At 31.6% G+C, this 10,305-nt stretch overlaps 1 protein-coding gene across 2 annotated transcripts in view; it reads left to right on the top strand.

Moving 5' to 3' along the window:
- The window catches only part of LOC110019977 (DNA mismatch repair protein MLH1), a 45,988-nt gene extending 36,852 nt beyond the window's left edge, over positions 1-9,136 (top strand). The window contains exons 12-16 of one of the 2 annotated variants that reach the window (XM_020717896.1): positions 769-934; positions 1,376-1,537; positions 5,548-5,719; positions 7,405-7,562; positions 8,523-9,136. In XM_020717896.1, coding sequence (XP_020573555.1) covers positions 769-934; positions 1,376-1,537; positions 5,548-5,719; positions 7,405-7,562; positions 8,523-8,567 — 703 coding nt within the window. In that variant the 3' untranslated portion in view covers positions 8,568-9,136. Of the gene's footprint in view, positions 1-768; positions 935-1,375; positions 1,538-5,547; positions 5,720-7,404; positions 7,563-8,522 lie in introns of those variants that run through there. The other variant, XM_020717897.1, reaches the window with a different exon arrangement.
- The last annotated feature ends 1,169 nt before the right edge of the window (positions 9,137-10,305 follow it).

The following is a 10,305-nucleotide window of genomic DNA, read 5'->3' as shown; positions in this document are numbered from 1 at the left end:
GGAATTTTTGGATTTTGGGTCATGGAGGGGTATCTTGGTAATTTGGTCATTTTTTGGAAATTTTGACAAATTTGGATGTATTCAAGGTGTTTGAAATGGGTTTTGATCAATTTTGGGTAATTTGGCAAAATTTGGGAATTTTAGCCAAATTTAGGTCCCAAGTGTAGTTAGGTAATTTGGAGGTGCCTCGGGGCGAAAGACCAAGTTAGGCATTTCACATATAATTGGATAGATATCCATTCTAAATGAACCATGGATTAATATATTGTGAAGATATGGTGTACCCTAGTTCCAAGTCAACACCCAGGGTCAATCCTAAAGCCAAGTAATCCTATAGGGACTCTTCTTGAATTCTCTTATAATGATCTTATCTACTAAATGCTAGAGGTTAAGATCATTATGTGGAATTTCAAGTTGAGTAAAAAGAAGAGTTTTAAATTTCTAATGGTGGGGGTACCTTTTCTAATTTTCTAAGACTAGTCAATAGGGAAGTCCTATGGCTAGACCTAGGCTACTAAAGAAGTTTTTAGACCTCAACCAAAAGTGAGGTCAACAAGTTCTTTTATATCTATGAATTTTTCGTAACTCACAATATTTGCAAAGTCAATAGTACGTGTTGATTTACTTGCTTTCTAGGCAAATATATGTCTTCTGAGCTCTATTCTCTTTGTTCCTACATTATATCATTAGGTTTTCTACTAAATGCTTTTTAACATGTTTAAACAGATTGCGCGCCTCTTAACTGTGCAACGGTTTCTTTTTTAACAGCAAAGAGCTTATGTATCAACAAGTCATACGCAGATTTGGAAATTTTAATGCTATGCAACTTAGTGAACCAGCCCCTCTTCTGGAGTTATTGATGATGGCGTTGAAAGATGAAGATTTGGATTCTACTGGTGATGAAAATGATGATTTTAGAAAGAAGATTGCTGAGGTAAATTATCATCTTATGTTTTGTAAACATTGTCTTCAATTTTTCCGCAGGTACATTATTTTTGTCTTATGTTATTGATTTCTAACAATGAATTAGACTAGAAATTTATCTGATAATTTTTTGTTGCTATCATCTTGTTGGAATAAGGACATTGCGGAACCCTTGAGGTGTCCAAGAGGATGTATCTGATTTGGATTGTTTTTTGTGAATGAAAAAAATTGATATGATGTATAGAATCCTTGTAGCTTACAGAAGTTGGGGTTTGATAATACCAATTATTTTGATTTTTATTGTTGTTGATAGGAGTTCCTTAAGATGGAAACTTGCTCCACAGTTGATTTTGCAAATGTGTGATCGAGATGATATAGGGATCTTTAAATTGCAAAATGGTTTTGCTGGAATGCATGTTTAGTCATCCTAATAATTATCTTTTCCTCGCAGATGAATACTGATCTACTAATGAAAAAGGCTGAGTTGCTCGATGAGTACTTTTCTATTCACATAGATGAACAACAGAACCTGACAAGGCTTCCTGTTGTACTGGACCAGCACACTCCTGACATGGACCATGTTCCAGAGTTCTTGTTGACTTTGGGTAATGATGTATGTGCTAATCATTTTTCCTTCTTATATATATTTTTAATTTGACAGTATTTGTTTCTTGTACATTTAATTGTACTGAGCTTCCATTTCTGTTTCACTTTACTTATATATATGATAAATTGCTCATAAATTGATTTTTTTTGGAAAATTTCAACATAATTTTCTTAACTTCATGCCCAAACTCTTGGATTCTGCCCCCTCTTCACCTCGTCCCAGCGCACATGGCCCTAAACTCTTTAACATTGCCTGCATGCTGAAAAAAGATCCACTGGCATTGCTTCCATTAAAACCAATCTTAAAGATGTATAATTCACATGTAGTTTTATATTTGCTGCTCACTCACTCTTTCCATATTCATCCACAAGCATTTTAGATATGCATTGTTCATGATTCTTCCTTCTTGATGAAATCAAAAGGGATTAGAGAACATAATTAGTGTAGCAAGTAATCCATCGTAGTTTGTGTTGACCAATGCATATATATCATGGTGCAATATGAATCGAATCTGGTTGAAATCAAAGTCAATCACAGTTGTCAAATAGAATATCTCACTAAATCAACTTAAAATGCCTCGATCATATCAAAATGTATTAAATTGACGTTCATCTGATATTGCAAACCTGACTGACGAGCCTAAGATGTCGCATTTGCTTAAGAAGAATGTTCACATTGATTGTCACATTGGCCGATGGAAAGGTAACATATTATTCAAAATAATTCAAAACATTGCCCATTTGCAGAACATATTGTATGGATGCATTTGGAGCCTCAAAATTTTTAAGCATGGACAATTATTCAAATCTGATTCAAATTGTCTCGATCAGAATCAACACTGCCTAAACATTGTCTACTGATGCATTTGGAATGCCAAAAATACAAATAAAGAAACCTCACATGATTGTTTCAATCGAACATATTGTAAATGAACTACAGTTTTGATTGCATTTGAGTCATAGTTGAAATGCCCTAATCGCCGTTGAAATGGCTCACAGGTCATCCATTTGCAAAATGCATTGTGTCAAACGATCCGAAACATTAAATTATTTTCAGAGATCGATATTGTCTGGGTCCCTTCACGGGAGGCCATGGTTGAAATAATTCTGTTGTGACTAATTATAGCGGTGGCTATGGCATTCATTGGTGGTGATGACTGGTGATTACAGTGGTAGGTTGTTGATAAAAGTGATACACAAGTTCTTGGCCAACTATTTTAAACTCATACCTTTTGGGCCCAGCCCATTAGGATTTTTTAAGGTTTTTTTCTCATATGCTTGCCTGACGATAGCCATAGTTCGGTTTGCATGAGTCAAATAAGGATGCTAACTTGGTAGGTTAAGCCCATTATATGTAATACCCAGGTATTGTACATGATAATCAACCACAATAGTCAAACATATGGTTTAAGAATGAATGTTTCATTTTGTCCTCCATTAAGATGCATTTTTATGTTATTTTGGCATTTAAATTGTTTTTAAAATAATTGATTAATAACAATAAATAAATAATTGAAAATATATAAAAAAAATATTTGATCTATAAGCTTTGAATAATTTTTATAAGATTATCATAAGCCTGATTGGTAAATTGTTTTCACAAAACTATAGAAAACGAGGAATTTTGATTTCTATGATTTTTTCATACTTTAATGATAAATATAAACTGAAAATAAAAGGTTAATAATACAATTATAATTTCTTAAGAAATGGCAATATGTGGGCATAAATTTATTTTTGGAGTTGTTTGACATTTATTTTGCAAACCTTTTTTGCCAGTGTCCCGGACATGATAACCTTTATCATTATTATTTTTTCATAATTTTTGAAGTTCTAGATTTCAAGATATAAAAAGTTTTTATGAACTTTACAAATGATTTTAAATAATTTGGATGAACAAAATCCACTCATTTTCTGTTATCCAGAATCTTCACTTTACCCCTTCATTTGCCTACACCGCGGGCATTTGGGAATTAAGGGAGAGGGAAAACTTAAGTGAAATTTTGGAGATCTGGACTCGATTTTCATGTGATGTACTAGTTGGGAAAGTTGACCGACTCAAGGCAGGTTGGCGTTATCCTACCTTTGATTTCATTGATTTTGTTTTTTGTGTTTTTCAAATTTTTGGATATCCAAAAATTCCAAAGTTTTTGATTTATGATATCTTTATATTTTGAAATTTTTTTCTGTGTAATTTTAATGTGTTTTTGTGCTAGTTATTCTGCTCATTTTGACATAAGTAAATTGAATTTTCACCTGTTGTTTTTTTTTTATTTGGATAAAAGTTTTAATTTGAGTTATATAAAAATTTATAAAAATATAATTAAAATTATATATTATGAAATACTGAAACAAAAATGACTGCTTACAGGCTAATGTGCAATTTCTATTTTAGTTGTTACATGTAGTTTGATCATATTATTTCATGTTTTTATAGTTGATTAATAATGTTATGATATTGTGGAATGTGTGTATGCAAGAAAGGTTGGTTATTATGATTCAGGTTATCAGAGATATGATACATTGTGTAGGAGGGTGGGCCAATGGGCTTTTCTTTAAATGAGTTAGTGGTGTAAACCTGATATATGTTGTGATTCATAATGGATGAATTTGATATGATATGAGAGTCGACGGGTTTGGGGTGACGACTCCCGTGTACTATGTCACTAGACTAACTGTTCTACCAGTTTTATTCTTGATGTGATATTATATGATATTGTATTTGTTTTACTATGATTGGTACGGTAAAAAACACCACATATGATTAGTCAGAGTAACTTGTATAATATGTGTGATGTTTTTTATACTTGATGATATAAACGGTATACATTATTACTATTTTGATTTGACATCTTATTGTGATTTGTCATACAGTATACATAATATATATGTGATAATTTTTATACTTGATGATATAAACTGTATACATATTACTATTATGATTTGACATCTTATTGTGATTTATGTCATACAGTATACATATGCTTGTTTAGTAATCTATAAATTTACTTGTTTAGCTTACATGTATATTGTTTTATTTATTACATTGATTTCAATTGTAAGTTTTTTGTAACTCATTGAGCTGTTCACTGACAGTTGTTGCATTTACATGTTTTCAGAGAAGTGTAAGGCTCCAATGGAGTGAGTTGATAGTATTTGTTGACAGAGGTATATTTTATATGTATGTTGTTTGTGACCTTGATAATTTTGTACGTTTCGTTGAGATTATTAAAAATCATGATTATTGTATATAAATAGTTTGGACGTAGAAAGTTCTATATATACAAAGAAATATGTGACAATGATAATCTTTAGATTTATTTTATACTATTATGTGATGAAAATTAGAAGTTAAAAAAATTCCTTCCAAATAGATCTAGTATTAAATATTTTTTTATGTACTCAAGTTAGTATAATTTATTAGCATATATAGATTATAGCAGGCTGAGTTGTGATGCTATAATTGTTGGATAAAAATCATTTTACTCTTTAAAACTATGGAAGGTAGATTTTTGTCTTTTAACTCGGAAGGATTTCTATATTGGTACTAAAATCTCAGAGCTTGCTTTTTAAATTGTTTGGATTAAACTAATGTAGAGTGGTTGGCATATTGTGCAAAATTTACTTGAGATGTCATTCATATCTCTTGGTAAGAAAAATGGGATCCTCCATCACACATGCTATATTTCATATGACATTTTATATGGGATAATACTTTCGATTCTTCCAAGTAGTTTCTATATAAATTGAAATCTAATGCCATCAAGTGACTTAGGTATGCAGTGTTACACCCAAAAAAAAAAAAGTTTCTACTTCTCTCTTTTGATTTCTGTGATTTGTATAGTAGCGCACATTGTGGGCACCTGTTTATGATTTTTATAAATTAACATTACTGTTTTCTTATGGTTCCTCTAATAATATTGTAGCAGTATAGCCTCTTTTCTTGCAATTGTAATTCCTTTATTCTTTCTGCATACTAATGTAGAACTTATGTTTGACACGTCATCATTTTTGTAGGTTATCTGGACCAGTGAGAAAGACTGCTTCGAAACAATTGCAGCTGCTATAGGGAGCTTCTATGCTATGCAACCTCCTGTCCTTCCGAATCCTTCTGGCAATGGAATACAATTTTATAAGAATAATAAAAAGGATATAGCCACCAATGTGGCAAATGCTTCAACAATGTCTGGTATGCTAGTTGTCGATTTTTCATATTCTCCCATCTTTTTCTATATATATAAATTCCCCTTTATTTAATTTAATTATGGGTAGATTTTTTTGAGTTATGTCTAAGAAATCTCATTCCTGATTGCCTTGAAACAACTAGTTGGCTGATAGTCATAGTATCACAAACATTTGACTTTAGTAAAGATGATGTTAAATGTGAAAGTCAGGTCACTATAAATATTTTGTAAATTCCTCAGCTCAATTATGATGAGAATTTATTTTCTATGTTGTTTTTTACATTGTGGTAAAGCATGGTTTAGGTAAGCAGAAAATTTTAAGTTTTGTTTGGGATAACTTTTTACCTGTTTTGCATTTCAAACCGATACCATAGCTCTGTTTGGTGAACTATTTCTTGCCACTTTCTAGAATTTTTTGTGGTGGGAAGCTGTTTTTTCAACTTAACCCGTTAATGTGTGCATGGTTGTAAGAAAGTTACTGAAATATTTATACTTATAATTCATACCGTAACTTTTTAAATAGTTGTTTTCTCCACCACAGTTTTACAACTATCTTTTTAAAAAATTGCAGCCACCCCAAACAGATCTTAGGAAGTAAAGTTCTGACTGATATGGACTTGACCTCAGGTCCTCAAACTCTTCTGGTTAGGGATTAAGGTTGCTTGAAAAATGATGAAACCCTCTAATGCTGAATATATACCTTGAGAAGCAAGTTTCTTCTGAGAGTGGAGCGACGTTTATCTTCATTGTGTGGTATACTACTCCATGACGAACCTCATTCATATGTTGAAAACTCAGTTCAACGCTTAAAAAAAAATGAAATGTGTTAGATTGGTTAGCTTTATCCTCTCCTTTTAAGGATGCAAATTTAGTAAATTGTTGTACCCATCTATGCATTTGACCTCACATTATGAGCTATTTTAGGCCAATTTATATTAGTTTTTAGTGATTCACTGACTCTAAGGAGCATTTAAAGACTCTTTCAAGAAGTTAGTTGTTTTATTGTCCCTTCTGTGATCTAATTTCCAAGCAACTCTCATATATGTCGCATAATCTGCTTTAAAAGTTTGTTTTCCTTTCAAATGACATTTTTTATTCATACGAACATGCACGCTCAGACAAAGAAATGCAAGCATGCCGCACCAAGCATGCCGCACCAGTTGGATAATGATAATTTTTTTTTTTTTCTTTTATTCATCTTAAGCTTATTGGTTTTGTGGCAACCCTTTTAGCGCAGTCAAACCTTGAAGTTGGTCTTTAGTTCTTAATCAAACTGTTCTTTCTCTTAATTTGTGGTGTGAAAAGATGAGTGATGCTGGATTATGAGTAGGATTGTTGGTGAACCTCCTCTTCAATCTAAGTTGTGGCTTCTGATCAAGATTTGTTCTTGATTAGATAAAGTTTACATTATCTAAACAGGCCTTTTTTACATATTAAAGCGACAGATATTAAAACCTTACTGGCTTAAGGTTAGCTAATATTCCATCTTAGTGATCTACCTACACCATGCATTTTACTGTTACTTGTTTTGGATTTTTGCCTTTTAGTCGTTGTATGAGGTATTAGTTCTGGATTCTGTTCAACCATCATGCTTAGATTGCGAACTTTACTACTGAATTGCAATATTTCAAGCGTAACCTTCATATCCTCAGTCTTAACACATTTGTTAGATAACCTGGCTGCATTGCAGATGATGTTTCGGATAGCGATATGGACACAGAGTTGCTTGCGGAAGCTGAAACAGCATGGGCACAACGGGAGTGGACTATTCAGCATGCTTTGTTCCCATCCATGAGGCTTTTCCTCAAGCCACCAAATGCAATGGCCACAAATGGAACCTTTGTTCAGGTTTATAAAAAACTTGGTTTACAGGCTTTATATTTTTTATCTTCTATCTTTGCTTGAAATGTTTCGCCCTAGTTCTCCTTAAAATTAAGAAACATTGCTCCTATTGAAGTTATTGCTGGCATGCCTTTTATATTTGTGGAAACTTAGAGGAATTTTTGAGAATTCAATGCGATCTTAGTTTTCTAAGAGAAACTTGGAAATTAACTTGACAAATGATTATGAATAACTATAAAAGTATATTACTTTTCAGAAAATTCAACTTGTTTATGGGATAAGAGTATGCACTTTCATGAAACATATTGGCTACGCCAGTCTTTTTGGCTTCAACTGAATTCTGAAATGGATGACATAATCCCTTCGATCTTGAAGGTTATTTCTGCTATTTCAGATAAAAAATGCAGGTAGTTTACAGTAGGCTCCATCTAAATTGTTTGAGGGACCTTGATGAACGTTTTCATTTTTTACTCATTAAACACTTGTACTTTTAAAAACTTTTCTTATCCGACATGCCTCTTGCACATGAATATAATACATTTTTCAATTATGGCAACTGATGTAGATATAATTATTCAGCAGAGGCTCGTACTGAAGGAAATATGTTACTACGGAGAGGTTGTCAGAGCTGCACATTGATCCTGAATCCAAGAGTTTTTTTTTTCAATATATTTTTATTTATGCCTGTTATGTTTGATTTTGAATTACCATCAATAGTGTGTCAATGACTTGAACTCTGATATAATATTTGTACTGATCCTCAAATTTATTTGAGATTTCGAAAGTTTTTAGGGGTTGCACTGAAAGTTATTTGGCTATCAAAATATTTGGTGAAGAAGATTTTGTAAATTCTTAAATCCCTCACCTTCAAGTCACTTAGAGCCTTCTATTTATGAATTCGCGAAATAAAAAGGCCAACCGCATGCTTACTTTCACATTCTTTTCTTTTGAAACATCTTATTACAGATTGCGTCACTCGATAAGCTCTACAAGATTTTTGAAAGGTGCTGAGTGCCGAAGTCGGGATCAATTTTCTGGAAAGTCATGTAAATTGGAGGGATCTTCCTCAGCAATTATTTTGCATTTAGATTTTTGTTTTTTTTTAATTTTTTAATAGTAATCCGAGATGCAGAAATAGTGAAACATACCTCCTGCTAACCTCGTGTAATACAATGAAGCATTCTACATGATTAGTAGTAGCAAATATTGCGGAAAAGATAGTGGCCAGGTGGCTTGGTATTTCCTGTCTCATCGAAAAGTCCCATGCTAGTTCACCGACCCCAAAATTTTTTTGCAAATATTACTCGCATGCCTCAGTGATGATGTAGGCTTTTGATTTGCTTCTGATACAACTTATGTTTAGAAGTGTAAGATACATGACCAAAATGAGCGGTTATTTGATCAGAAATAAGTATGATCAGTCAAATCCATTTAAGTGCATTAGAAGGCTGGAAGTGTAGTACATTAGCCTTCCAGAAGTTATGTTCTCTTATTTACTTTATCTTTATGTCCAAATGTAGTGCTTACAATTTAAAGCAGTTCATGTTCTCCATGGGGTTGCATAAATTGTGTCATGCAATTATTTTGATTTTGGGGGAAAAAAATTAATCTCATTAAGATTTGATTAGAATTCATTTATATAATCTTGATTTTACTGAGATTTGAGTACTATCATGGCGATCTAACTAATTCTTATTTTTAGGAGTACATACTATATATATATATATATATATATATATATATTAAATTTGATCAAGGTATCACATATAGGACTGTCAAAAAAGCTCGTTGTTTGCCAACAACTCTTTTTTCACTCGTTAAATAGCTTGTTTTAATTTGTTTGTTAAGGAAGTGAGGTTTTTAGTTCTTAAACAATAAACAAATGTTTGTTGGTTTATGTACGGCTTGTTTTGGTTCTAAATAATTAAGTAATAATATTTATTTGTTTTATATTAATTTTTATATGTAAGAAAAAAATTTAAAATTCACTATTTATAAAAATTATTTGGGTGGGGAAATTATTAAATATATAAGCTTAGATATTAGATATGTAAATAAATAGGATTTGGGTGATAAAATCGGGTGGTATGCATGTAAACGCTTTAAGGGTTTACTTCTAGTTTTTACATGTCGTGCCACTCAAAATTTTAGTCCCACATCGTGTATGGGTGGAAGAATTTTCATTAGGAATCCTATTTAAATGGAAAAAATGGAAATACGAATTAATTTTAATTTACACTATTATAAAATAGGATGAAACAATATTTTAAAATAAATTTAATGTGTAAAAGGAAAGTAGTATTGAGCAACATATTCCTATGTGGGAATACTAAAATGTGGGAATTAGACTCTTTATATATATAACGATTTAATTTTGCAGAATGGTGCAATTTTTAATCATTGATTCTTAAATTCACAAATTTTTAACTTATTTTTGATATATTTCTTTCATTTAAATGAACTGAAATGCAAAAACAAAAAATGCATGACCTTTTAATATTAATATGCTAATAAATTTAATTTTTTGGAAAAAGTTTTGTTTTATAAATATATTTTTTATTTATAACAACCGAATAGGCTTCGAAAAGGGGTCATGCTTGTTTTAAGGTCGTAATCAGAGCCGTTGTACAATGATCAAATGGTAAGAAAACGTTCTGCCATTCAAAATTCACCTGTGACACGTGCCGTTCTTTAACTGTTTTGTCCGAATTAATAAACTTTTTAAAACTAATTGTTTTCATTTCACTTA

This window comes from Phalaenopsis equestris, unplaced genomic scaffold (genome assembly GCF_001263595.1).
Source record: "Phalaenopsis equestris unplaced genomic scaffold, ASM126359v1 Scaffold000090, whole genome shotgun sequence".
In the NCBI taxonomy this organism is placed as follows: Eukaryota; Viridiplantae; Streptophyta; class Magnoliopsida; order Asparagales; family Orchidaceae; genus Phalaenopsis; species Phalaenopsis equestris.
Note: the sequence above shows the minus strand (reverse complement) of the source record. Positions and strands in the feature narration are given on the sequence as shown.